Source organism: Macrobrachium nipponense, chromosome 34 (assembly GCF_015104395.2).
Source record: "Macrobrachium nipponense isolate FS-2020 chromosome 34, ASM1510439v2, whole genome shotgun sequence".
In the NCBI taxonomy this organism is placed as follows: Eukaryota; Metazoa; Arthropoda; class Malacostraca; order Decapoda; family Palaemonidae; genus Macrobrachium; species Macrobrachium nipponense.
In genome coordinates this window covers 5627652-5654489 of record NC_061095.1, presented here as the reverse complement: position 1 = coordinate 5654489, position 26838 = coordinate 5627652, and the positions used below count along the sequence as shown (strand labels likewise).

Genomic DNA, 26838 nt, shown 5'->3' with positions numbered 1-26838 from the left:
TATGTATACCAAGTAAAGGCCACACAAGTGTAAACAATACACTGTCAATAAGAAGGGGAGAGCTTGGTGTGCAGAAGGGTATTTATCAGCCGCCTCACCCCCTCCCCCTTTTATTTTGCGTCCCCTGAATTTACGGATTAATGATGTCTTGTGCATAGTTCCAGTGTTTCTTAAAAGGTTGCATTTTTGTTTGATTTTTTTTTATCCATTCCTTTGGCAATTTCCACATTCGCCGAAGTCTTGCTTAGGTTCCTTGTATACTTCATAAAGAACAAGGAGATTGATAAGTCTGCCTCAAAATTGATTTAGATTACCTCCATAAAATTAACATAGTCTACAGAACAGCGTTATTAGGCTAAGAAATATCGTTAAGTATGCAAGTTATAACGGGCAATGAATTAACATAAAGAAAATGGGCACGTACGAAAGAAAGAAAGAGAGAGAGAGATTAAAGGAACACAAATAACATCCGGCTTAAGGTGGCATCGGATGATGGACATTGAATCATACGTCCGACTACGACCACCAAGGTTACTCATGATATTGAATGGGCGTGAAACAAAGAAACGTAGATACTGCACTCATGTTAAAACAACTCACGGTCAATATAAATGATTTATACATAATAGATAAGCCAGAAAAGTCAATAATTGGATCGACGGAAGCATGTGATGAGACGTTTGAAGAGATAGGTACTACATGTTTTTTGAAACCAAAGCCCGAGGGAGCAGTAAGATTAAGGTACTATGCTTGCCAAGTGAAGTGATTTAAGACTTTTACATCAAATATCTAGATATTTTATTGGTTAGGAATATAACGTTGACACAAAGGCTTTGTGAAAGTTGTATGTATCATGAAAGAACACTTAAGATCTTTTCGGTTGCGGCAGTAAAATAAATAGATAAATAAATAAACATTCCCTTCTAGTCACGAGTTTTGGATGATTCATTAGCACAAGGTTATGCCACAGGATCATCCTGTACTAAACTTAGTATCCTGCCCGAGAGAGATGATGGAGCGCGAGGTACTTTTTTTTATTTATCCCTCGTGGTATCGAACATTTTTCATCTGCGAGGAGAAATGATAATTAAATACGCTGGCATCAGTCAACAGTGGCACAAGGAAAAGGTAAACGGTTACGACAACTTTCACTTAGTGTCGTCTGCAGCCATTTGTCCTTAATTTATACAGATGGTATAACTCAAATCAAAACTTATAAGCCAAGGGCTTATCCAAAAATACAAGTGTCCCTTTTCTAACTTGGTGTTATGACAAGATATGTATACTGAAAATGCGTGAAAAATAGATGGTGGGAACTAAATAAAGCTTCATCGTTTAACGCAGGGAGCTTTCATAAATCTAAGTAAGACGAAAAACTTTCAGTTTATGTCAGTGCCCCCGTCAAAATAAAGCCTTGCAACATGCAAGTGTACGGTAATAGCCTAGTATATGAATATCCGTACTTGCTTGGAGGAGAAGGTAACATATTACACATACGAAACTTGTGTCGTTATTCATTTTTATATACCGCGATGTACTGCATAATTAATTTAAAAAAAACAAAACAGAAACTAGTGATGGGTTCATTATGAAGGTAAAACAAGGCCAATTAAAAAGTTACGTCATAACTATTCGTGTAAATTGATTACTTTGAATTATTACTCTGAAGCCAGTTTCTCCTATTACTGATATGCCTAACTGGGAATACTCAGCATATGAGGGGATATATCATCAATTAAATTAAACCACCCAACAATCTGTCTATTGTTGTACGAAAGCGACAACACAACCATTTGTGTCAAACTGGCAATACTGCACCGATCATTGTTTATCATTGGAGACGGGATCCTGTGAAGCAGTGAAATCCATTTATAGTAAGTTTATCCTGTACTCTTTTGTAACGTTGCCTAAGTTTTCGAGAAGGGAAAGTATTCTAGACGTAAAAACGAACGTATTGTTATAGGCTGAAAGTTTCAAGCTGTCTCTTCAGCGGTACCAGAGCGGGAAGTCGAGGGCAGGAAAAACCTAGGTATGAATGGGGCTATTTTATCTTGAGCCATGCCACTCCCATTTGTAGGCCTATGGTGCTGTCTGCCTTTTACGGGCTTTCTTATTTGCTTGGCGCCCAGAATTAAGTATGATAAAGCCAAGCTGACTGCAGGTATTGTACTCTTCATATGCCTACAGTTCAGAATAGCTTAAGCCTTACAAGGCTAAGCCGAGCCTTCTGTAAACTATAGCCACGGTGTCACCTTTGACCATAAGGTAGACTGTCCTAGAGCAGTCGTTTTCTAGGTGGAATGTAGGCGTTTGGTTTGGCTGTTGCCTAATTAGGCCTTTGTCTACTGTCGTTTAGCCTTCAACTTTGTAAAATGGATGAGTGAAATTCGTCTTAGGCCTGCTAGCTAGCCTAGGTGTAAATTGAACTACAGATATGACGGTATGCTATGAGTGTAGGCTGATGTTTAGCCTGTTTAAGGTCCAAGGCCTCTGGTCACGAGGACACAAAGTTATAGGCTACTTTCAATCATTCTAGCAGATTTAGACTTAGCTACTAAGCATTTTAGTTATTTTCCTTCCTTACCTAGTAGTATTTTAATGTGCTTTCAATGTTTCAACGTTAGTTTTGTTATCAAGTGACCCAACTGACCACACCTAACCTAGCCTAACGTAGGTTGCCAGGTCCTTACCAGCGCCTCAGTGGCATGATTGGTTTGGTCTTGGCCCGTTACCTATAGGTGGCCATGAGTTCGATTCTCGGCCATTCCATTGAGGGGTCAGAGATGTGTAGGTGGTAGAAGTTCACTTTCGACATGTGGTTCAGAAGTCGCGTAAAGCCGGTGGACCCGTTGCTGAATAACCACTGGTTCCATGCAATGTAATAGGGTAAACAACCGCAGACGATCCATCGTCATCGCGCTGACCAGGCCTTATTCACTCTATATATTTAATTGGTGAAACAAGAATACCATTCAAAAGATTTGAAGTTTCAATCAACATAATGAAATGTGATATATGAAAGCCCCATACGAAATAAAATAAGCATGGGAGCTCTTCGTAAAATATGTTTTCAAGGCAGTTTTTGAAATCAATATGGCGGCAATCGCATGGCTGGCCGTTCTAATCACAGACAATCCACCATCTTTCCCAGCCTTTTCCCCAGTACTCATTTGAACAATGTTAGCATATATATGAACGTTTATTGATCTTACTCAAGATTGCAATTGTAATCAGCACAATAAAACAACATTTTGTTGCCTATATTAGTGAAAGTATGAAACTTTTTATTCCCGGGGTCATGGTTTGAACTGAATTCATTTTTACCTTGTAATCGGTGGTTTTATCCTTACTGCCATCACAACTGAAACTCCACAGTGCTTATTTGATTGTAATTATACACATTTTGGTCTTAATTCACTCCAAATTGCACTTGAACCACGTTGCTGTTCCTGTTCCTAGCTAAGCCACTCACTCCACAAACAGTTACGAGCAGCAGACAACTACACTGTTTATGAGGTTTATTCCCTTAATTGTTTACGTTACTCATTATTTAGTTTAACTTTACTTTGTTACTTGAAAATGTTTATATAATTCATGTCTATTATCCCTTTTCTGCAACCAAATTAACCCCGAAAAATTACAAATATTTCTGATGTACGTATGAGCAGACGACGCGGCAAAAAAATGACTCATCGTTGCCAATCTAGTGGAGCTTCACACATACGCCGATGCATTTACATACGCCGATGCATTTACAAACTGTTTCCATGAATTCTAGTTGTCATTGTATGCAGTAATGATAAAATTGCTGTAATATGTATATATACTACAAATAGATTATGCTAATTTCAATATTTTTAACCCCTGGTTTGTGTAAGTTTTTAACATACCCAGTTTTGGGAGGGTAAATACATACCAATTGACAACACTGATAAACAGTTGAAGAGCGCAAAACGCCGCAAAGAATGCTGTAGTCCCTTTCAATGAGTACGAATAAGTACTGGTTAGAGGTCGGGATTACGATTGTTGTGATGAAAGTGCCCCAGCGTCTATGGGTACAAGTGGTGTACGGATTTAGCACAGGAAATGGGAAGTTTGTTGACACAAGCAACTCCACAAACATCGAGATGGCATCAATCTCCTAAACATTTTTCTTAATTGTAATTTTGTAAAAATTTTGAAAGCGTTTTGGGTAGTGTGCACTGCGCGGGCCACAGTTTTTTATTACCCTCTGTTTAACCCTTAACTTCTTTACCGGGTGGGGGAGCAGAATGCAAACATTGCATTCGCTGCCGAACTGAATCTCTTGGTAGTGACTCCAGTTTGGAGGGGTGCCGATCGTAAAAATATTTGCCAAAAATACACTAATCAAGACAGGGTAATGAAATTATCAGGTATTATTAGCACTATAATAACGCATATTCTCTGTTAGTTTATCATCCTACAGGGAAAATAAATGATTTTATGAAAAAAAATGTGAAACTCAGTGTCCCCCTTGTACAAGGGGACACTGGTGGTCGGTGGAGAAAAAACTACAGTCTTGAATAGAAATTCGGTCTTACAGAATGTTGGTATATCGCACCTGGAACATGCACTAAAGTATTATCAAAAATAGAACAGTAAATAAGCACGTAATAACAAAAAAAAAAAACAAAAAAAAAAAAAGAGCAAAAACTAAAGCCAATAAATATGAAAATCGCAGGATTTTATAGTATATCTTTCAAAATTGGTCGATGTCATTTTCTACGTTTTTCTAAGATTAGTTTCATCACAGAAAACAACTTTAGGGCATCAGGGTATCTAAACTAATTTTTCAAGTTTTCTTGTCCTCAGAAAAAATCGCTTTTTCGCTTTTTTCTCTGGTTTGGTTTTTTATATATAAAGTTACTATAAGGCTTTATTTTACCTTCATTTATCTGGTGTTCATATCTTTTATTTGTAAAATGTAATAAGTGAATAAATAAATAAATACAGTAAATGATGATACAACTGGTTTTATACTTGGGTAGAAGTTATTACATGTTTACGCTTGTCTAGTTTTGTGATTTTTTGTTGAGACGCAGCTTCATCTGTCACCTACACACTACTATAAGCAGTAATAATATTTTTTTTGGGTTCATCATACGTCTGGCATCGTGTCATACTGTTTATTTTGCTCCAAACTCTTCAAACCGAAATTACAGAATGATTGGAAGTCCCTATCTGAAAAGAGGAGTTTTGGTGGTACTATGCGTACCACCTTTATGCACCCGGTGCGGTATAGTAGACTTGAATGTGGTGGTACCCACTACCTCCAAACAAACTTTTGGTAATGAGAGGATAAATCTTAAAATATGGCCTTAATTTCTAACTTTGAGAAAATACTTACTTCGAAGGAGAGTAGAGGTCTTGAGCTCCTGTTATCACCACCAACAACTCATGACTGATGACCATCTCCGGTGTCAGGACGTGTTAAAGTACTTTTTCGGAGGGTGGCCAAAACCGCGGTAGTCTGTGAGTTGGCCAGTCCACTCGGTTGTTTACCCTAACACCATACAAACAAACCAGGTTCCTACCTTAGTGAAGGATATGAGTTTGAGGTAGAATGCAGAGTAAAGGGTCACAGAGTACTTGGTGGTCCAGGAGGAATGGAAAGTCCCCCCCACCCCTTTCCTCAGCCATGGGGTCCAGGAGGAATGGAAAATTCCCCCCACCCCCCCCCCACCCCCCAATCCCCCCCCCTTCCCATTTCCCCAACCAAGTAAGGACACTGCATCCAAGTTTAGTTTAGGTGTGAAGGTGAGTTTGTATGTATGTATATATTGCATGTAAGTCTGGAAGTAATCAACACATAATCATGTGAAAAAATCATAGTCACTGCTTCATTAAAATGCCACAAACCTAGGTATGTATTAAGGTAAAGCCCCGCTGTGAGGCCAGGTGACCACCTGTACGGTAGTGGTCGATCACTTTCCCAAAAAAAAATAAACTTGTTCCGATACGTATACAAACCCTCGGTCCTTTAACAATAGGAAGGTACTTAGCGGCAGCTGAAACCGGTCGTAAGCTTCGAACAAGGGGGTTTGGTAGTTAACTACTTGACCGGCTGTTGGCGGTCAGCTCGACTGCGAGGAGGGGAGTCACTTTGCTTTCAGCCGCGTTGGTGGATGGACGTGTTGCTCGCCTCTCTGCCTGCTTCTGTCGTATGCTTGGTTTGTTTCACTGCGTGAAGACTTTTTTGCTTTTCCTTTTACTGTGTGCTAGTGTAAAGGATATAAGTAAGTACGTGTGTGTTTTTATATTCATACAGTGCTTCATTGTTATGGAAATGGAATCACGAGAGCTGGAGAGACCCCCTCGGCCCCCCCCCCCACCAGCCACAGATTGTACCCTGGTGTGGAGGCCGTAAGTGTGGGGCCTTCCGATCATCTGTAGAGGTTGATCCTCATGATTTTTTTACTCGGTGTAGAGGGTGAGAATGCTCTCGCACCGAGACATGTGATACTTGTATTTTTTGGTCGTAGGAGCAGTGGGAGCGCTATGGGGGTGGAGGAAGAAGCGCGCAAGCCTGCCAAGGAGTCGTCAGAGGGTTCTCCAGCTACGCCCTTGGTCATGACACGTCTTCCTCTTTTCGGTTCCTCCATCTCAGCTCCCTCGTATGGCTCCTTCCCCTTTGGGGGAGGTTTCTCATTCCTCCTCTCTCGATCAGTTGAGCGTGGAGTGGGGGCCAGATACCCCGACCTCCAGTTGTACTCGGGGCCCTCCATTTGCTCGGGGTGAGAACTGTCCCCCCCCCTCGGGCAAGGAGAGACCCCCCCACTAACTCACCCGACTTTTCCTTCCTCAGACCTGTTTGCCACGGGGGACGATCTCGGACGGGCCTGGTACTCGCTGGGGTTGCAAGGGACACCGACGGTCCAGGGGCTGCTGAGTCACCTGTCGAGAGGGGCCATGCCGGTAACACACGGGCCGACTACCACGACGGTGTTTCCACGCCGGGCTACGCTGCTCCGCACCTAGTGTACACTCAGCATGTAGCCAAGGTGACCCCGACAGCTGCTGTGCAGGCACCGCTGCCGGAGGTTTCGATGCCCGCTGTGACGCCGCCACCTGGGTTTGCCGCTCCTGCTACAGCCCCGGACTTCCGGTGTCCCAAGAGCTCTCCTCTGGACCTGCCTCCTGTGCAAAAGGGATGCTGCGGGTTCCTGCCCCGCCTCCTGTTCCTGAGTATGCTGCCGCTCCAGTCCTGGTACCAGTTCCTGCCGCCGTCGTTCCTGCCCGTGGTGTTGCTGCTCCCACCTGAGGTCCTTCCGGACAGGTGCAGTCGAGCCCTGTTGCTTCGGCAACTGCCCCGGCTCCGTCCTGGATGGAAGACCTGACGGTGGTGCTGAGGAAGCTGACGAAGAAGAGAGAGGGAAGGTGTTGTCTGTCGCCGCTTCCCCTTCAACTTCTAAGGCCCCACAGCCGAAGAAGAAGAAGGTTGCCTCCTCCCCCCCCTAAAAAGGCTCGCGCTGAGACTTCTAAGGGTCCATCCCACTCCGGTGGGACGGTTGGGACTTCCGCCAGCCCTCCTGTTCCTTCGGGAATGGGGCCCGTCTCTCCTTCCGCAAGGAAGAAGAAGACAGGGACCAGAGGAGTGCCGGCTAACACCAGTACCTTCTCACCTCTCACCTGGCGCCAGAGGTTCTGCCCTCGACGCCAGGTACCGTCTCGGCCTCTCGTTCACGAGAGTCACCGAGTTTACGGTCACCTGCAGGTGACCGTACAGCTAAGACCCAGGCAACTGAGTCCGCTAGGCGCCAGGATCCAGGCACAGAGCGGAAGACTGGTGGGGTCACTCAAGCGACTCACCAGACCACCAGTGATCGCTTTCGCGGTGATACGCTGGTACCCAGGGTTGACACGACGGTCCCAGACCGCTCACGGGCTGAGGCGAGGAAGCGGTCCCCTCAGTCGCCTGAACCTGCCTCAGCTGGTCCAAGCAGCGTGACGCGCCGTGAGGACAGGCTTCGCTCCCACTGCGACGCAGACTCTGCAGGTCCCCTGATCGCTGCTCTTACCGGTACCCAAGTGGCGGAGAGGAGACCAGCAGCAGCTCTTTCTGACGCTCGGGACCGTCGCCACTGTTCTCGGTCCAGCCGCTTTCTCCAGGGAGAGCCGCTCGACCAGGCCTGTAGCCTGATCGCCGCTGCAGCCCCTCAGCACACCGGTTCTGCCTGTGGGCGCGGCGGAGCATCAGATCTGCCTCTCCGATCCCTTCAACTTCCTCGGGCTTCACCGGGAAGAATGAGGCAATCAGGAGTTGACCGTGTGGGGCACGCTCCTCACGATCCCCCGAGAGCCACAACGTTCCTTACGAACCTGGTTGGTCCTAGGACCAACAGATCGTATGCGCAAGTGGCAGGAGGAGACCAGGAGAGGTCTGTCGTGGTTCCTCCTGGTGGAAGGAGAAGGGTTTCGGGAGGCATTCTCGCTGGACGGGCTTGACGGTCCGTCTCCACACGGATGCAGTCACTCTTGAGATCCAGAGGTAGTTCACGGAGGTAATTGCGCTGATTTGTCAGCACAACGACCTCAGGGAAGGATCGCTGCTCCCACCTTCTGAGCCCACATCAGGCTTGGAGTCGTTCTGGGTACCTAAGAACCAACTAAGGACGACGGTGGGTCTGCCGCGATCGGCCTTGGCTGACAGCGTGCTGAGCCAAGTGGACGCTCTCGTCTCCGGACAGGAGTGTTCGCTTCGGTCCGGTGGGTCTGCCAAGCTCCTTCCTCCACCTATACCGCGACAGAGGCGCTTCTACGTGCCTTCAGAGGACCCTCTGCCACCCAAACAGGTTAACCCGGAGCTAGCTGGGCTAACTCTGGGGGTGGTCTCTGCCGCAGCTCCGGTTGGAGAACCTTTGGTTTTCGCAGCAAGAGGCACTTGCCTTGAATCTACGCAATGGCAGGATTCCAAGCAGTCTCCTGGATCGACCTGTGGTCCCTCACAGTGTCGAAAGCCGCGGCCTCCTTGGGGAACATCACTCCTGAAGGGGACCCGGCTTTTGTGAGACTGTGCCAGTCCTGGGGGTAGGGCCATCGCCTACCTGGCCCACCAGACGCTAACCTGTGGGCCAACCTGGTTCTCCGGGGTGTAGAGACGCTGTTCTCGGACGCTGCGGTGGAACAGCGGCGCACTGACGACAGTGACCGTCTTGTCCACCAGGCAGTCTCCAAGGTGGCTGGACAACCTCGGACGACTGCGGCTAAGCCCGAGAGCTTAGCTAGCACTTCCTCTGCGGCCAAGACTGGTCGCCTCGTCGAAGCCGAGAGGAAAGACTTTGCCTTCAACTTCTGCTGTAAGGAGTGACCGCAACCAGCCCTCCTCCCAGTCCTTCTCTCGAGGAGGATCTGGGAAAAGAAGTCGAGAGAGGGGGGGAAACGCTAGGGACGGCGTTCCCCCTCACCTGCTGCCGGAAGTGGAGGGTTGGTCCTGCCGAGCGATTGGGCAACATGGCAGCGCTACGGTGCGGAGACCTGGATAGTAAACGTCCTTCGGGAGGGATATCTACTACCTTTCGAGTCTCGGCCACCCCTCGCCTCCAACCCGGTCCATCTGCAAACCTACGTTCCTGGCTCGACCAAGGACGTGACGCTTCGGCAGGAATATGAACGCCATGCTGAGGCAAACGTGCTGTGGAGATCGTACAGGATCAGTCGCCTGGCTTCTACAGCCGACTCTTTCCTAGTGGAGAAGTCCTTGGGGGGCTGGCGCCCGGTGATAGATCTCTCTCCCTTGAACCGTTTCATTCGCCAGACTCGATTCACGATGGAAACAGCACGTTCAGTGCTCGATTCCATCAGGGAGGACGACTTCATGCTTTCGGTGGATCTGAAGGACGCGTATTTCCAGATACCCGTCCATCAATCCTCCAGGAAGTACCTCCGCTTCATCCTCGACAGGACGGTGTACCAATTCAGGGCACTTTTGTTTTTTTGTCTCTCAACCGCCCCCACAGGTGTTCAAGCGAGTGTTCACAGCTGAGTCGGCTTGGGCCCACTCGGTAGGGATACGTCTCTTGAGATATCTCGACGATTGGTTAATCCTGGCGAGCTCCCGCTCGCAGTTGCTACAGGACAGAGATCGACTCCTCGAATTCTGCCGCGATCTTGGAATCGTAGTGAATTACGAGAAGTCAGGTCTTGAGCCCAAGCAGAGGATGAAGTACCTGGGCATGCTGATCGACACGGTAGCAGGGCGAGTCTTCCCCGCAGATTCACGGATCAGCAGGTTCAGGGAGGCAGCAAGACAGTTCCTGTCTCGACAGGAGCAACCAGCTCAGCAGTGGCAGGTCGTGATCGGTCACCTGTCGTCTCTCGAGAAGCTAGTCCCTCATGGGCCCCTTCACCTGCGGTCTCTTCAGTGGAGCTAAAGGAGTGTTGTTCACAAGCAAGGGACCCTCCCTTCTTCCTCGTGTCCCTCACGGAGGAGGTGAGGCAGACTTAGCCTGGTGGCTGGACGTCGGGAACCTCATAAAGAGGAGTGCCTCTTCGCACTCCCCCCCTCCCCGGAGATGCTGCTCTTCGCGGATGCATTGACTGAGGGATGGGGTGCACACCTGGAGGAGTTGCTGACTGCAGGTGTGTGGGACCATCGCGACAAGCACCTTCACATCAACGTCCTGGTGCTCAAGGCAGCGTTCCTCGCTCTCCAAGAGTTCGGGACCGTCTGGTGGGACACTCAGTGGTGTTGATGAGCGACAACACCACAGTAGTGGCGTTACGTCAACAAGCGGGGGGGCTAGTCTCCCTCCCGCTGCACCAGTTGACGTTGCAGGTGCACGAGTGGGCCGCGGCACACTCAGTAGAGCTGTCGGCCCGCTACATTCCAGGCAAGAGGAATGTGGTAGCCAACAAGCGGAAAGGTTCTTCAACCTGTGGGGGCGTCGTCCCGTCGTGGATCTGTTCGCCACCCGGCACAACAGAAAACTCCAGGTTTTCTACTCGGTTGTGCGGGACCCATGATCAGCTGCAGAGGACGCTCTTCAACATTCGTGGGACAGCCTCTTCGTCTACGCCTTTCCCCCGTTCTGTCTGATTCGCAAGGTGATCAGCAGGGCGCTGATCACTGCGAACCTTCGGATGATCCTGATGGTGCCCAAACGACCTCAGGCCTTTTGGTACCCGGACCTGCTGGCTCTGCTTGCCGAAGCGAACCGAGAGAGATTCCCCATGCCACAACCTCCTGTGCCAGCCACACGTAGAACGGTACCACCTGTCGTCGAGTCCCTGTGTCTTCACGGCTGGCTGTTATCCACCATCTTTTGCGAGCGAGAGCTTTTTTTCTCGCAGCGCAGCAACAGAGATGGCTGGATACCTCAGACAGTCCTCTGCAGCTGACTATTAGGGGAAGTGATCCGTCTTCTGTGGTTGGTGTCGTGGACGGGGTCTCTCTCCTCTCAGAGCCACTCTTCAGCAGGTAGCGGATTTCCTCGTCTTCCTTAGCCGAGAGAAGCTCCTCTCCGTCTCTGCAGTTAAAGGATACAGAGCCGCTCTGGCCCTAGTCCTTAAACTGTGAGGTGTGGACATCTCTTCTTTCGAGACTCTCCCTCCTGATGAAGATCTTCGAGAGGTCTTGCCCACCCAGGGAACTCGGGCCCGCCCCCCTGGGGTGGATGTGACTCTCGTCCTTAGGAGTTTGACTCGTAGACCCTTCGAGCCACTCCGAGAGTTGTCAGACAGGGATCTGACCCTCAAGACCCTCTTCTTGCTGGCCCTGGCATTGGCGAAGAGAGTAGGGGAACTTCATGGTCTTTCCTTCGATGTCAAGCATTCCAGGGGATGGGGATCCGTGACGCTCGATTTCGTCCCGAACTTCGTAGTGAATACTCAGAATCCTTCGGTCCCTGACAACTGTTTCAAGTCCTTCACGATCCCCTCCCTGAAGGATTTCACCGATAATGATGCGGATGAGATGCTGCTTTCTCCTGTGAGGGCGCTACGGCGCTATCTGAAGAGAACTCGGCACCTCAGGCCTGAGTGTCGACGCCTCTTCGTTAGCACCGGGGTTACCAAGAAAGAAGTTTCCAAGAAAACACTTTCTTTCTGGCTGCGGGAGGTGATCAGGAGGGCGTACGAGACAGCTGGTAGTGACGACACCCGTACCCTTCGTCCGAGAGCCCACGAAGTCAAGAGGTATTTGTCCAACCCTTGCGTTCCGCAAGAACTTCTCCCTGGCGCAGGTTCTGAAGGCAGGTGTTTGGGCCAACCAGACCACCTTCACTTCATTCTACCTTTGGGATATCACCCACAGGTCCTTGGACACTTTTTCCTTGGGACCCGTGGTGGCTGCTCAACAAGTTGTGTAGTCTACCCAGCACCCAAGTGGACAGAACAGCATCATATCCTTGTGTGACTGCATGAATGGACGAGTGAAAGAGAGTGTGACTGGCTTCTCTTTCTCCTTCGTTCTTCTCTACCTGTGGGCAGAGGGCCGCGGTCGTCACTACGCTGAACAGGAGGCCGATGCAGGTAAGCTACACAACCGAGCTCTATTCTATCTCTTTCAGTAGGGATAGGAGTGTTTATCCACCACTCCCCGACAAGGGGGGGAGTGGAAGCCAACAAGAGACAAACCCATGACTTCATTTTGGCTCTTGAAGTAGGAACTAGTTCTTGCTTTTTTGCTATTTATAAGAGGTATGCTTGCCTCCCTCCTATAAATCTGGTCCAGAAGTCTGACCACTGATCCTGCGGTCCACACCCCGATCAGCTGGGCAGAGGCTAGGATCCCTCCCTCTGCTCTTACGACCAGGGAGGGAATCCAAGGTAGGACGAACACCAGTCTGATCATAAGCCTCAGATTCCACCCACCAAGAAGTGAGTCTTCCTATTGTTAAAGGACCGAGGGTTTGTATACGTATCGGAACAAATAACAATTTGTCGGAAATTGTATTTTTCCTATATACAAACCTGAGGTATGCCACCCCTCACTTTGCGTTTCCTGGGCCTAAAGCAAAGTGACTCCTCTCTTCGCAGTCGAGCTGACCGCCAACTGCCGGACAAGTAGTTAACTACCGAACCCCTTTGTTCGAAGCTTAAGACCAGTTCAACTACTGCCGCTAAGTACCTTCCTATTGTTAAAGGACCTCAGGTTTGTATAGTTAGGAAAAATACAATTTCCGACATTGTTATTTTTAGCACTTCCAGTAATCTGAATTAGACATTAGTCACAAGCCAACCTCCATGCAAGCAACACCTTGAGAACTCTACTTTTCTCTTGAAGTAAGTGTTTTCTCCCAAGTTATCAATTAAGGCCATAATTTCCTATTAAACAGAAGTTAGTGAAAGTGCAGTGCTAAGTTACCTCCATGACGCTTTCAAAATTTTTACTTAAAACACCTAACATATAGAAGATTGACGCCACTCGATGTTTGCAAAGTCATTTGTATAACCAAACTTCCCATTTCCTGTGCTAAATCTGCGCACCACTTGTACCCATAGACGCTGGGACACTTTATTCACAACAGTCTTAAATGACAATGGTGTTTACGCTTGCAACTGGGGAAACCTGGCGATTTGGGGGGAAAGAAGAAGAGTGAGCTAGATAACATTTAAATAATTAGTTAAGCACCAGATTAAGGTTATGAATTGCATAAATTTATTACTTGTTCATGATAATTCATTTGAAAATATTCATAGTTGTTAAAGTAACCAGATTCCTGACACAAATTTCATCGGTTTTGCTGTGAACATTAGCTACGATGTGTTCATGCTTTCCTATTTTTTATCACTGTTGCCAATTGGTTTGTGTTTACCCTCCAAACTTGGGATAAGACTTACACCAAACCGTGGAAATAAATGAATTTAGTGTATATTTGTAATATATATATGTAAATATTAGAGCAAATTTATCATTATTGTATTACTATGACATCTAGAATTCATGGAAACAGTTTGCAAAGGCATCAGAGTATGTGTCAAGTTCCACTAAATTGGCGATGACTTGCCATTCCTAGCACACATTAAAGGTTACATTTGTTTCAGCTGTACAGTTATTGAAAATTAAAAACAAATTATTTTAGCCATACAATTATTGAAAAAAAAAATCAAAATAGTAATATACGTAGACTTAAATAAATGAAAAATGCTAGCATAAAAGTAAAAATTTTTTCTCATAAACAATTCTCTAAACCGTTGTCTGCTGCTCCTGGATTCTGGCTGCCAGTTGTACAACAAGGCTGAAAAATTATTCCCACCACTCACTGCTATCTTCCGGGCAGCGGTAAGGAGGAGAAAGGTCTCCTTTGTAATATTCATGCTTAGCTTTTCCTTCCCTATGTGTAATACTTCCAGGAGGTGCAGGTGGGGTTGACCTGGTCTGATTAATGATTTCCATATTCGGTATGATGTCTGTCCTTTGGATCTTCTGGTTGTGGGCAGTCCTGGCATGTTGTAGATGGTTCCTTCTTGAGCATGGTAGGAAATCCTCTTGGAGAAGTGCATAGTGGCCATCCCGGTGTATGATCCGAGGCATCCTTGGATGGGACACAAGTAACTAGACCACGTTAGTCATCTTCAAGGGATCCTGCGGTGGGTGGCTGGATTATTGCGCATGACCAGGCTGCTAGTCTTCTTACTTTTGTAGAAGATAACCGGATGAATCTTCATATTTTGATTGGTGGGGCTGACATTTTCCTCAATGAGGTTTTTGAGGTCCCTTTCAACTTTATATTTTCTATGAAAATTTCCTTTATAGAAAACCATGATCAACTTGGGGGGTTTGGGGAAGGGTTCCTGCTGGTACCATTTGTCGACGCTCCTCCCAATCATCTCTTCATTCAGTGTCTATTTGAATGTCTGTTGTTGATGAGGACCTGGACAGCACATTGCAGCTTCCTGTGTGTGTCGTTCAAGGAGGAGCAGTGCAAGAGGGCTTTTCTGACGTAGGCGCTGATGGTGGAGTGATTATACTTCTCAGGGCACTCGCTCATGCCGTTCGTACACATACCCAGGTTCGTCGGTTTTTTATTGACCTTTGTGCTGAATGAATCCTCCTGCTCAACAAGGACGTCGAGGAAGGGGAGGCGGCAATCTTGGCTTTGTTCGATCATAAATTTCAGGCAGTTGTGGGCATGGAAAGCACACCTCAGGTCTTCAATATCTTCTTGGGAATCGGCACAGACGAAGGTGTCATCAATATAGGGCACATACATCCTTGGCTTATTGATGCCTTTGAAGACAGTCTGCTCCACGGTGCCTATGTAGAAATTGGCAAAGAGGACTCTGAGGGGAGAACCCATCGCCACCCTGTCAATCTGGGTGTACATGCGGCCTCGGTGGTTGGAGAAGGAGGCCTTCTTAGTGCATATTTCCAGGAGGGCACAAGGGGTGTGCTCAGGGGTGTTCAGGGATGGAGTGGTTGGGTCCCCATACACCCGGTCCAGGATCATCTGTATGGTCTCATTGACAGGGACATTAGTGAAGAGGGACTCCACATCCATCGAAGCAACGCATCCTTCTGTGCTAGGCAAGTGCCATAAAACCCGATTGCCGATAACCAGGGACTGCCTGTATGTGAAGATTGAATTGGATGGGGAATTGTTGCATGCATTCACAATATTGTATTAACTTTCTATGTTGTCAGAAGAAAGTGTGGAGCCATTTCATGTCTTGGCCTGTAAAAGGAAAATCTAACTTATAAATGCAAATTGTGGTGGTGATGATCTGTATGACTTCAATAACCATTTTCCTTTTTCCTGTAGGTTCTTCAAGAAAACCTTCCACCATGGCACTATCATCAGAATTTGTGTCATTGGTGCAACAAGAAATCCCTGAGGGTCGTCAATCCCTCTCGGATTCTCATGCCAACTTAGAGAAAGTAGCTGCTTACTGCATTGAGAATTTTGCAAGGGTGAGTAAGTCAGATATTTCCCTATTTCATTTGATTTATAAGTTTTTGATGTTCATATAGTACTAGGTATTTCTCTTTCAAACAAGAAAGACTGCTTCCTTCCCAACATTATTATTTTTACAACCTTACAGGTACACTGATTCTTCAGTTGATATTTTTTTACATCTTCCATTGCAGTATTTTCATTTTCCTTCCTCATATTAATCTTGTGTACTGCAACGTCAGTTCATCTGTGATTGAATTATTTAGCTTTGTTTATATGATGCTGTTTTGTTCTTAAACAAATATGAACCTTTGTTTTTATACATTCAACTTACCTGTCAGATATATATATAGCTGTATTTTCTCTGACGTCCGACAGAATTTCAAAAACTCGCGGCACACGTAGTGGGCGGAGGTGGTAGTACCCATTCCCGCCGCTGGGTAGACGGATATCAGGAACCATTCCCATTTTCTATTCATATTTTTTCTGTTGCCTGGGCTGTAAACAACTGTTTGCAGTACTTCCATCTAGGATTTTGGATTATCTTGCTTCTAAGTATCTGGATTGACTTTTGGTTATCGACTCTGGATTGTTGGATTGGCACGCGTAATAGTGGACTGTTTTTTTGAATTTGGATTGGCTTTTCTGTGTACATGATGTCAGGATCAAGTACAGGGAGTTTCAGAGTGTGTGTGAGGAGTGAATGTAAGATGAGGCTTCTTAAACCTCAGTTGATCCTCACACAGTTTGTATGGAATGCAGGGGGCATGTTTGTTTGGTTGATGATCGGTGCAATGAATGCAAGGATTTGACCGATGATGGATGGAAGATGTTGAGAGCCTATCGGCGAAGTAAAATAAATTGGAGCGTGATAGAGTCAGGAGGGCTTCCCTCCAGGAGCAGTTCTACAAAAGGTAAGGAATGTAACATTTCTCCTCCTCTAACACCGGTAGATTTTGTTTCACCTAAACTGTGATGTTGCTCCGGGCCCTGTTTCTGTGTCTGGAGAAGGTAATGCCCTTTCTCTGATTCTCGATTCTGCTTGCGCACTCTTGAATCTAAGTGTTGGCCTTGGAAAACTGGCCCTGTGAAAGTTTGTGATCGTGCCCCTAGTGTTGTGGAGGGGGCGTCAGATCGGCCCCATAATGCCTCTAGGCTGAGACCTCTATCGGACTCCCAGGACTCAGGAGAGGGTATGTCGAAAGCCGCAAGAGGGTTACATGGGCTCCCCACCAATCTGGCGTCCCTTCGGCAGGCCTTGTTGCAAATCAGTCCCAGGCTGTCAAGGAGCGCGCACGGGCCGCGCATCCTTAAGGACTGTTTTTCATCCTCCAAAGCGTCCTCCCAACCCGCGCAAGGGGTGGAGCGCTCGGAGAGACTCTCGTCCGCTGAAAAGGACGTTTTTGTGTTGAGGACGCTTCACGTCCTGCATCGCCGCTTTCTTCGGAGGACGCTTATGACGCTTTTCCTCCTCAGAAGAGAGGTAAAAGAAATCTCTTCTTCCAACGAGGACGCTGGGTTGTGCGCACAGGCGCGTATCCCTGAGAAGCAGATAGCTGTACGTGAGAAGGAAGGAGGCGTCCCTCGCCCCTCGCCTTCTCGTTCAGGTTCAGTCCTGCCCCTTCTAGTTTCGTCACCTACGAAGAATATTCTTTTTGTCCCCTTTCAGGACCAGATTTCTACCCTTATGGCTCAGAAGGACTCGCCCAGCAGCAGTCGAGCCTAAGCGGAGAAAGGACGTCAGGCTGCCCGTCATGAGGACGAAGCAGTCTCCTTCTCTCTCCTCGTTCGTCTCTTCTTTCCCGCCTTCGATCATCGCCGATCTCGTTCTCCTGATATAGCTTGCGCTCAGCAGGACGCTTTTTTCGCTTTCATCAGGATGCTTCTACGTGAAAGCAGGACGCTCGGCAGGACGCTTTCCGTTCTAAGCAGGACGCTTTTTCGAACAAGGCAGGACGCGTTTCCATGCTAAGCAGGACGCTTTTCACGAGAAGCGGGACGCTTTTGAGGCCTCTCGTCAGGACGCTCGTGTGGATGCTCGGAAGAGACGGTCTCCCCATAAGGAGTTTCCTTAGAAGTAGTGCTATCAAGAAGCATAAGACATCTCAGTTAGAAGTAAGGCAGTCTCCATCGTTTCTCAGGACGCTCGACGCACCCAAGACGTTCTTCCTTCTGCAAGTGTTAAGGATCATCGTAAGGACGAGTCCGTGCCTGAAGCGTCAACTTCTAGCAGCGGAAGTCTGTTAAGCCTAGACCTGCTGGACGTACGCCCTCTCCGGATGGACGATCACCGGTTCCTCTTAGAGAAGAAGGGGAACATAGTAGTCCAGCGAGCTCAGTGGAAGAGGAACCTCCTTTGGTTTCGTCTGTCTCGGACTATAAGGTTCTTGTGCGGCTGTTACATTCGTCCTTCGGGGACAAGTTTGGACAGCCGGCAGCTCCTAGGTCTCCCTCCTCCCGCAACTTTCGTCTTCCAAGTCATTCAAGACACCGGAGTTTTGTTGAAATGAAGACTTCTCTTTCAACCAAGAGGGCTTTCAAGAAGCTCCAGGACTTCATGACTCGAAGGAAGGATCAGGGCAAGACGACTTTCGCCCTTCCTCCCTCTAGACTCGCGGGAAAGAGGCGTTTGGTATGAGACCAAGGAAGACGTGGGTTGTGAAGATTTCCTTGCGTCTGCACTTGGGGACTTCTCCAGCTTAGTGGACGCCCAGAGGAGGTCCCTCTTATCAGCTGCAAAGGTTTCCTGGACTCCTACGGAGACGGACCACCACTTGAAAGGACTGCTGCGCACGTTGGGAGTCTTCAACTTCTTGGACTGGTGCTTGGGAGTTCTTGACCTTCAATCTAGAAGCCCTGACTCTCTCAGTCTGGGGGAGCTGTCCAGTGTGTTGTCATGTATGGACAAGGCCGTCAGGGATGGTTCGGAAGAGCTAGTTTCGCACTTTGGAACGCTTTCCTTAAGAAAAGAGCTCTTCTTTGTAATTTCACCGCAAAGTCGGTTACTCCCTCTCAGAAAGCGGAATTGCTCTTTTCTCCTCTTTCGGACCATCTTCCCAGACGATGGTAAAAGATCTAGCGACTAGTTTGCAGGAGAAGGCGACCCAGGACCTTTTAGCACAGTCCTCGAGGCGTCCAGCAGTTCCTTCTACATCATCGTTTGTGAGACCTCCGAAGAAAGTTAAACCCTTTCGCGGAGCTCCTCCCTCGGAGAGCAGCTCCTCGAGGGAGAGGACTTTCAAGAGGAAGAGCTTCCTTTAAACCTAAGTCAACCAAATGAAGAATAGTCCTTCAGACGCCAGTCGGGGCCAGACTGAAGTTTTTTGCGGATGCATGGAGACAGAGAGGGGCGACCTTTGGACTCTCAAGATCGTAGAACAAGGGTACAAGATCCCCTTTTTGCATCCTCCTCCTCTAACATCAACTCCCAGGAACCTTTCCCCGTCTTATCAGGGAGAGAAGAAACGCATCCTTTTCGATCTTTTAGATCAGATGATCGAAAAAAGAGCGGTGGAGCAAGTCGTGGACCTGGGGTCACCAGGCTTCTACAACAGGATTTTCCTGGTACCGAAGCAGTCGTCGGGTTGGCGCCCAGTCCTGGATGTAAGCAGGCTCAATCTTTTTGTAGAAAAAAGCAAGTTCAAGATGGAGACGTCTCAGTCAGTGCTAGGAGCCTTGAGACCTGGCGACTGGATGGTGTCCCTAGACCTGCAAGACGCGTACTTTCACGTCCCTGTCCACCCTCTTTCAAGGAAGTACCTGAGATTCGTCTTAGGAAAACAGAGTATGCAATTCAGAGCCCTTTGTTTCGGTCTCAGCTCGGCCCCGATGGTCTTTACCGTAATAATGAAGAATGTAGCGAGGTGGTTACATTCTTCAGGGATCAGAATATCCTATACCTCGACGATTGGTTGATCAGAGCGTACGTCGAAAGGAAAATGTCTGAAGGACCTTCAGTCAACTTTAGCCTTAGCAAAGTCCCTGGGACTTTTAGTCAACTCCGAAAAGTCACATCTGACCCCGACACAGTCCATCGTGTATCTGGGGATTCAGATGGATTCAGTGGCTTTTCGGGCGTTTCCGTCCCAGGAACGTCAGCGTCTAGGCTTAGAGAAAGTCTCAGCCTTCCTAGGGAGAGAGACTTGCTCGGCGAGGGAATGGATGAGTCTGCTGGGCACCATTTCCTCGCTGGAAAAGTTTGTCTCCTTGGGAAGACTGCACCTCAGCCCTCTTCAATTTTTTCCTAGCGGAAGAATGGAAAGCCAAGGAGGATCTGAAATGCGATCTTGAAGATCTCAAATAAAGTAAAAGGCCACTTAAGATGGTGGCTCGACCCTCAGAAGTTGCGAGAGGGCTTTATCCCTAAATCTTCTGAGCCCCGACCTAGTGTTGTTTTCAGACGCTTCCATTTCCGGTTGGGGAGCAACACTAGGAGGGGGGAGGAGTGTCAGGCTCCTGGAGAGGGGAACAGGTAGCCTGGCACATCAATGTGAAAGAAATAGCAGCGATCTTCCTGTCGCTGCAGTTCTTCGAAGACAAAGTGACAGGCAAGGTCATCCAAGTCAACTCGGACAGCACCACAGCCCTTGCATATCTGAAGAATCAGGGAGGAACTCACTCCCGATCCCTTTTTCACCTGGCAAGGGAAGTTCTGCTATGGGCAGATGTGAAGCAGATCAAGATTCTGATGAGATTCGTCGCAGGGGTACAGAACGTCAGAGTGGACCTTCTCAGTCGACAAGATCAAATCCTGCCAACAGAGTGGACCTTACACCAAGAAGTGTGTCAGCAACTATGGAAGTTGTGGGGACGTCCTCTAGTCGACCTGTTCGCGACGTCGAGGACGAAGAGGCTTCCTCTGTATGCTCACCGGTCTGGATCCAGGAGCAATTGCGGTGGATGCATTGCTCTGGAGTTGGACAGGCCTAGACCTTTACGCTTTTCCTCCATTCAAGATCATGGGGGAAGTCATGAGGAAGTTCGCAGCTTCAGAAGGGACAAGGTTGACCCTGATCGCCCCGATGTGGCCAGCAAGAGAATGGTTCACAGAGGTCATGACATTCCTTGTGGACTTCCAAGGACGTTGCCCTGGAGGAGAGATCTACTCAAACAGCCTCACTTCGAAAGGTATCACCAAAACCTCTCCGCTCTGGATCTGACTGCGTTCAGACTATCGAAAAGTTGGCCAGAGCGAGAGGTTTTTTCGAAAGCAGCTGCGAGAGCAATCGCTAATGCTAGAAGAGCCTCTTCAAGAGCTGTTACCAATCAAAGTGGGCCTCCTTCAGGGCATGGTGCAGAAAGGAAGGAATTTCCTCTTCCACGACCTCTGTGAACCAGATAGCCGATTTTTTGCTTTTCCTACGAAATGTACAAAAATTGGCAGTCCCGACCATTAAGGGATATAAAAGTATGTTGTCGGCCGTTTTTCGACACAGAGGACTGGACCTCTCTGACAACAAAGGATCTCCACGACCTCTTGAGATCATTTGAAACCACCAAGATTCCACAAGCGAGACCGCCTTCTTGGAACCTCGATGTGGTTCTTAAACATTTAATGTCAAGTCCTTTTGAGCCTCTCCACAAAGCGTCTCTACGGAACTTGACGAAGAAAGCGCTTTTTCTAACTTCTCTGGCGACGGCGAAGAGAGTTAGTGAAATCCAAGCGTTCAGTAGCCAAGTGGGCTTCAAGGGGGACAACGCTGTCTGCTCGTTGAGTCCAACTTTCTTCTTGGCTAAGAATAAGAACCCGTCTAACCCTTGGCCCAAGAGCTTTGAGATCAAAGGTATGTCGAGTCTCGTGGGTCAAGAACCAGAGAGAGCCCTGTGCCCTGTCAGGGCTCTCAAGTTCTATATTCACAGAACTAAAGAGGTAAGAGGTCCCTCAGGTAATCTCTGGTGCTCGGTGAAAAATACGACCAGAATTGCCTTTGTCAAAGAATGCTGTGGCTTTCTTTGTCTGAGGGACGTCATTAAAGAGGCTCATTTATCTTGCCAGAAGACTGATTTGAGCCTCTTACAATTGAAAGCTCACAAAGTCAGAGCCGTAGCTACCTCTCTTGCCTTCCAAAGGAATATGTCTATCAAGGGATATCCTTGATAGCACCTTTTGGAGGAGCAATTCCGTATTCGCCTCACATTACCTTCGGGATGTGAGAACGATTTACGAGAACTGTAGTTCTTTGGGGCCATACATTTCTGCGGACACAGTTTTGGGGGCTGAAGGTAGCTCTCTCCCTTCCCTTAGCTTAGAATAGGTTAGTTTTATTGTGTTTTTGGTTGATGGTGAGATCTTATGTGAAAATCTCCCATTCTTTAGATTAACTGTCAGGGTTTTTTTGGTTAGTTGGTCAGGTGGTGGTCAGTTGCTTCGTAGCCCTCATATGTTTGGCTCGATGGTCTTGTCACGTTGAGGTCACGTCCCGTTACAGAGCATCCAGAGCGCACCAGCACTACAGGTCTCCACCTGGCTGGCAACTCGATTAAAGCAGAAGCAGGCTTAAGTGACAGTAATCACAGTCTACTTTGCTAACAGGTAAGGAACCAAGATGTACATCATCTACTTAATTTAAGTAGACAGTGGCATGGATAAAATATGAATAGAAAATGGGAATGGTTCCTGATATCCGCCTCCCAGCGGCGGGAATGGGTACTACCACCTAACCACCTGGCCGCCCACTAGGAACGTGTGCCGCGAGTTTTTGAAATTCTGTCGGGACGTCAGAAAATACAGCTATATATATATCTGCCAGGTAAGTATGAACAAACTTAATGTATTATAACAATAACATTTTTGTTTATACATGTAATGTTCTTTTGTTCTTAAACAAGTGCAAACTTTCATTTTTTGTTACATAGGATTTACCTTGAAGCATACGCTGGAAATGGCCATTTGTTCATGAAACTTACCTGTCAGATATATATATAGCTGTATTCTGACGTCGACAGAATTTCAAAACTCGCGGCACACGTAGTGGGGCGGCAGGTGGTAGTACCCATTCCCGCCGCTGGGAGGCGGATATCAGGAACCATTCCCATTTTCTATTCATATTTTTTCTGTCGCCGGTGCTGCAAACAACTGTTTACAGTACCTCCGTCTAGGATTTTTGATTTATCTCGCTTAATATTATCTGGATTGACTTTTGGTATCGACTTCTGGAAAAATTGTTGGATTGTTGGATTGGCACGCGTAATAGTGGATTGGTTTTTGATTTTGGATTGGCTTTTCTGTGTACATGATGTCGGGATCAAGTACTGGAAGTTTCAGAGTGTGTGAGGAGTGAATGTAAGGTGAGGCTTCTTAAACCTTCAGTTGATCCTCACACAGTTTGTATGGATTGCAGGGGGCATGTTTGCTTGGTTGATGATCGGTGCAATGAATGCAAGGATTTGGATGATGATAAATGGAAGATGTATGAGACCTATCGACGTAAATTGGAGCGCGATAGAGTCAGGAGGTCTTCCTCCAAGGGCAGTTCACTACGAAAGGTAAGGAAAGTAACATTTCTCCTCCTCTAACACCAGTAGATTTTGCTCAACCTAATCCTGTTTTGTTGCCTTCAGGCCCCCAGTGTTGTGTCTGGAGAAGGTAACACCCTTTCTCTGATTCTTGAGTCTATTCGCGGCTCTCGAATCGAAAGTTTTGGCCCTAGAAACTGGCCCTGTGAAAGTTTGTGTTAGTGCCCCCTAGTGTTGTGAGGGGGCGTCAGATCGGCCCCATAATGCCTCTAGGCCTAGACCTCTATCGGACTCCCAGGACTCAGGGAGTGGGTATGTCGAAAGCCGCAAGAGGGTTACGGGGGCTCCCCACCGATCTGGCGTCCCTTCGGCAGGCCTTGTTGCTAAATCCCAGGCTGCCAAGGAGCGCGCACGAGCGCGTGTCCCTGAAGGATTGCTTTTTCGTCCTCCGAAGCGTCCTCCCTGGGCAAGCAAGGGGTGGAGCGCTCGGAGAGACTCGCGTCCGTTGAAAGGGACCTTTCGCTTTGAGGACGCTTCACGTCCTATGTCTCCGCTTTCGTCAGAGGGATGCTTATGACGCCTTTCCTCCTCAGAAGAGAGGGAGGCTTTCTACCGACGAGGACGTTGGTTTCCACGCACAGGCGTGTTCACCTCCGAGAGGCAGATAGCTGTACCTGCTAGAAGGAAGGAGGCGTCCCCTCGCCCCTCGCCTTCTCGCAGGCTCAGTCCTGCCCCTTCTTCTGCTCCTTCGTCACCTACGAAGGATATCCTAGTGTCCCTTCAGGACCAGATTACGTCGCTGATGGCTCAGAGGACTCGCCCAGCAGCAGTCGAGCCTAAGCGTAGGAAGGACGTTCGGCTGCCCGTCAGAGGACGAAGCAGTCTCATTCTCTCTCGTCTCGCTCGTCTCTCTCTCCTCCTCCGGATCGTCACCGTTCTCGTTCTCGAGTAGATCTTTCGCTCTCTCAGTAGAGGAAACGCTCCGCCAGGAGCTCGGGTGTTTCGAAGCAGGACGCTTTGCGGCTCTCGGCAGGGAGCTGTTGAGGACGCTCGCAGGACGCTCAGCGTTCTAAGCAGACGCTTTGCGCTCTCGGCAAGGCGCTGTTAAGGACGCTCGGCAGGATCGCTCGGAGCCGTTCGAAGGCAGGACGCCTTTCCTTTGAGTTATCGACAGGAGCCTTGAGGACGCTCGTCAGGACGCTCGCGTTCGAAGCAGGACGCTTTTCCGAGCGAGGCAGGATCTTTTCGAGCGAGGCAGGACGCTTTTGAGGACGCTCAGCAGACGCTTGCTTGGCTAAGCAGGACGCTTTTGGCGCCTCTCGTCAGAAGCTCGCGCTTCCTCTCGTAGGGACGTGTCTGTTAAGACAGTTCCCGTTGCTTCTAAGGACGCTCCTCTTTAACAAGATGTCCGTCCTTCTAAGGATCGTCGTAAGGGCGATTCCGTACCTGTAGCGGGTACTTCCAACCAACGGAAGTCATTGTTCAGGATTGAGACTGCTGGACGTACGCCCTCTCCTGATGGACGTTCTCCAGTTCCTCTTAGGGAGGAAGGGGAACTTAGTAGTCCAGGGAGTTCCGTCGAAGAAGAACCTCCGGTAGCTTCAGCTGTCTCGGACTATAAGGTTCTTGTCAGGCTGTTACGTTCATCCTTCGGGGAGAAGTTCCAGCCGGCAGCCCCTAGGTCTCCTCCCTCTCAACTTTCGTCTTCCAAGCACCGTTAAGACCCCTGAGTTCGTCGAGATGAAGACATCGCTGTCGACCAAGAGGGCTTTTAAGAAGCTTCAAGATTTTATGTCTCGAAGGAAGGATCAGGGCAAGACCCACTTTCGCCCTTCCTACCCTCTAGACTCGCCGGGAAAGGAGGAATTTGGTATGAAACCAAGGAGGACGTGGGAGTAAAGGTTCCTTCAGTCCGCTCTGGGTGACTTCTCCAGTTTAGTGGACGCTCAGAGGAGGTCTCTCTTATCGTCTGCTAAGGTGTCTTGGACTCCTGTGGAGACGGACCACCACTTGAAGGGACTGCTTCACACCTTAAATGTCTTTAATTTCTTAGACTGGTGTCTGGGAGTTTTAGACCTTCAGTCTAGAAGTCCTGATTCTCTCAGTCTGGGGGAGCTGTCCAGCGTGTTGTCATGTATGGACAAGGCCGTCAGGGATGGTTCGGAGGAGCTAGTTTCTCATTTTGGAACTGCTTTCCTGAAGAAAAGAGCTCTTCTATGCAATTTTACCGCTAAGTCGGTCTCTCCCGCTCAGAAAGCGGAATTGCTCTTTGCGCCTCTTTCGGACCATCTCTTCCCCCAGGCTATGGTAAAGGATCTTGCAACGAGTTTGCAAGAGAAGGCGACCCAGGACCTCTTGGTACAGTCTTCAAGACGTCCAGCAGTTCCTTCCACTTCGCATTCAGTAAACCCCGACCCCCGAAAGTCAAACCCAAACCCTTTCGCGGGGGCACCCCCCTCGAGAGCAGCTCCTCAAGGGAGAGGTTTTTCGAGAGGAAGAGCTTCATTCAAACCCAAAACCACCAAATGAAGATCTCGTCCTTCAGACGCCAGTCGGGGCCAGACTGAAATTCTTTGCGGAGGCTTGGAGGCAGAGAGGGGCGGATCCTTGGACTCTCAAGATAGTAGAGCGGGGGTACAAGATCCCAATTTTTTGTTACATCCTCCTCCTTTAACATCAACTCCCAGAGACCTCTCTCCATCTTATCAGGGAGAGAAGAAAAGTATTCCTTTTTCGATCTGTTAGACCAGATGGTCGAAAAAAGAGCGGTGGAACAAGTCTTGGACCTGGAGTCACCGGGCTTCTACAACAGGATTTTCCTAGTGCCAAAGCAGTCGTCAGGTTGGCGCCCAGTCCTGGATGTGAGCAGGCTCAATCTTTTTGTAGAAAAGATCAAATTCAAAATGGAGACGCCTCAGTCGGTGCTGGGAACCTGAGACCTGGCGACTGGATGGTGTCTCTGGACCTGCAGAACGCGTACTTCCCACGTCCCCGTCCTCCCTCTTTCAAGGAAGTACCTGAGATTCGTCTTAGACAACAGGGTTTGGCAATTCAGAGCCCTTTGTTTCGGTCTCAGCACGGCCCCGATGGTTTTCACAATGATAATGAGGAATGTAGCGAAGTGGCTCCATTCGTCAGGGATCAGGATATCCCTCTACCTTGACGATTGGCTGATCAGAGCGTCGTCGAGGCAGAAGTGTCCTGAAGGACCTTCAGTTTACGTTAGCCCTAGCAAAGTCTCTGGGTCGTTTTGGTCAACTCCAGAAAAGTCGCATCTGACCCCGACACAGTCCATCGTGTATCTGGGGATTCAGATGGATTCAGTGGCTTTTCGGGCGTTTCCATCCCAGGAACGTCAGCGACTGGGGTTAGAGAAAGTCGCAGCCTTCCTAGAGAGAGAAGCTTGTTCGGTGAGGGAGTGGATGAGTCTGCTGGGCACCATTTCCTCGCTAGAAAAGTTTGTCTCGCTGGGAAGACTGCACCTCAGGCCTCTTCAATTTTTCCTTGCGGAAGAATGGACGTCGAAAGA

The 26838-nt window shown here is 48.4% G+C and overlaps 2 protein-coding genes across 7 annotated transcripts in view; one reads left to right on the top strand and one right to left on the bottom strand.

The window, feature by feature from the left end:
- Positions 1 to 1737: 1737 nt before the first annotated feature.
- LOC135207863 (abl interactor 2-like) overlaps positions 1738 to 26838 on the top strand; it is a 199115-nt gene continuing 174014 nt past the window's right edge. For all 6 annotated transcript variants that reach the window (XR_010313073.1, XM_064239741.1, XM_064239743.1 and 3 more), the window contains exons 1-2: positions 1738 to 1874; positions 15723 to 15871. Coding sequence is in view for 5 of the 6 variants with exons in the window: in XM_064239741.1 (XP_064095811.1) it covers positions 15746 to 15871 (126 nt within the window). In the remaining variant the exon portion in view is untranslated. The remainder of the gene's footprint in view (positions 1875 to 15722; positions 15872 to 26838) is intronic.
- On the bottom strand, positions 14799 to 15461 carry LOC135207763 (uncharacterized). The gene has a single exon (XM_064239589.1). It carries the CDS (start codon positions 15459 to 15461, stop codon positions 14799 to 14801), a length of 663 nt encoding a protein of 220 aa, XP_064095659.1.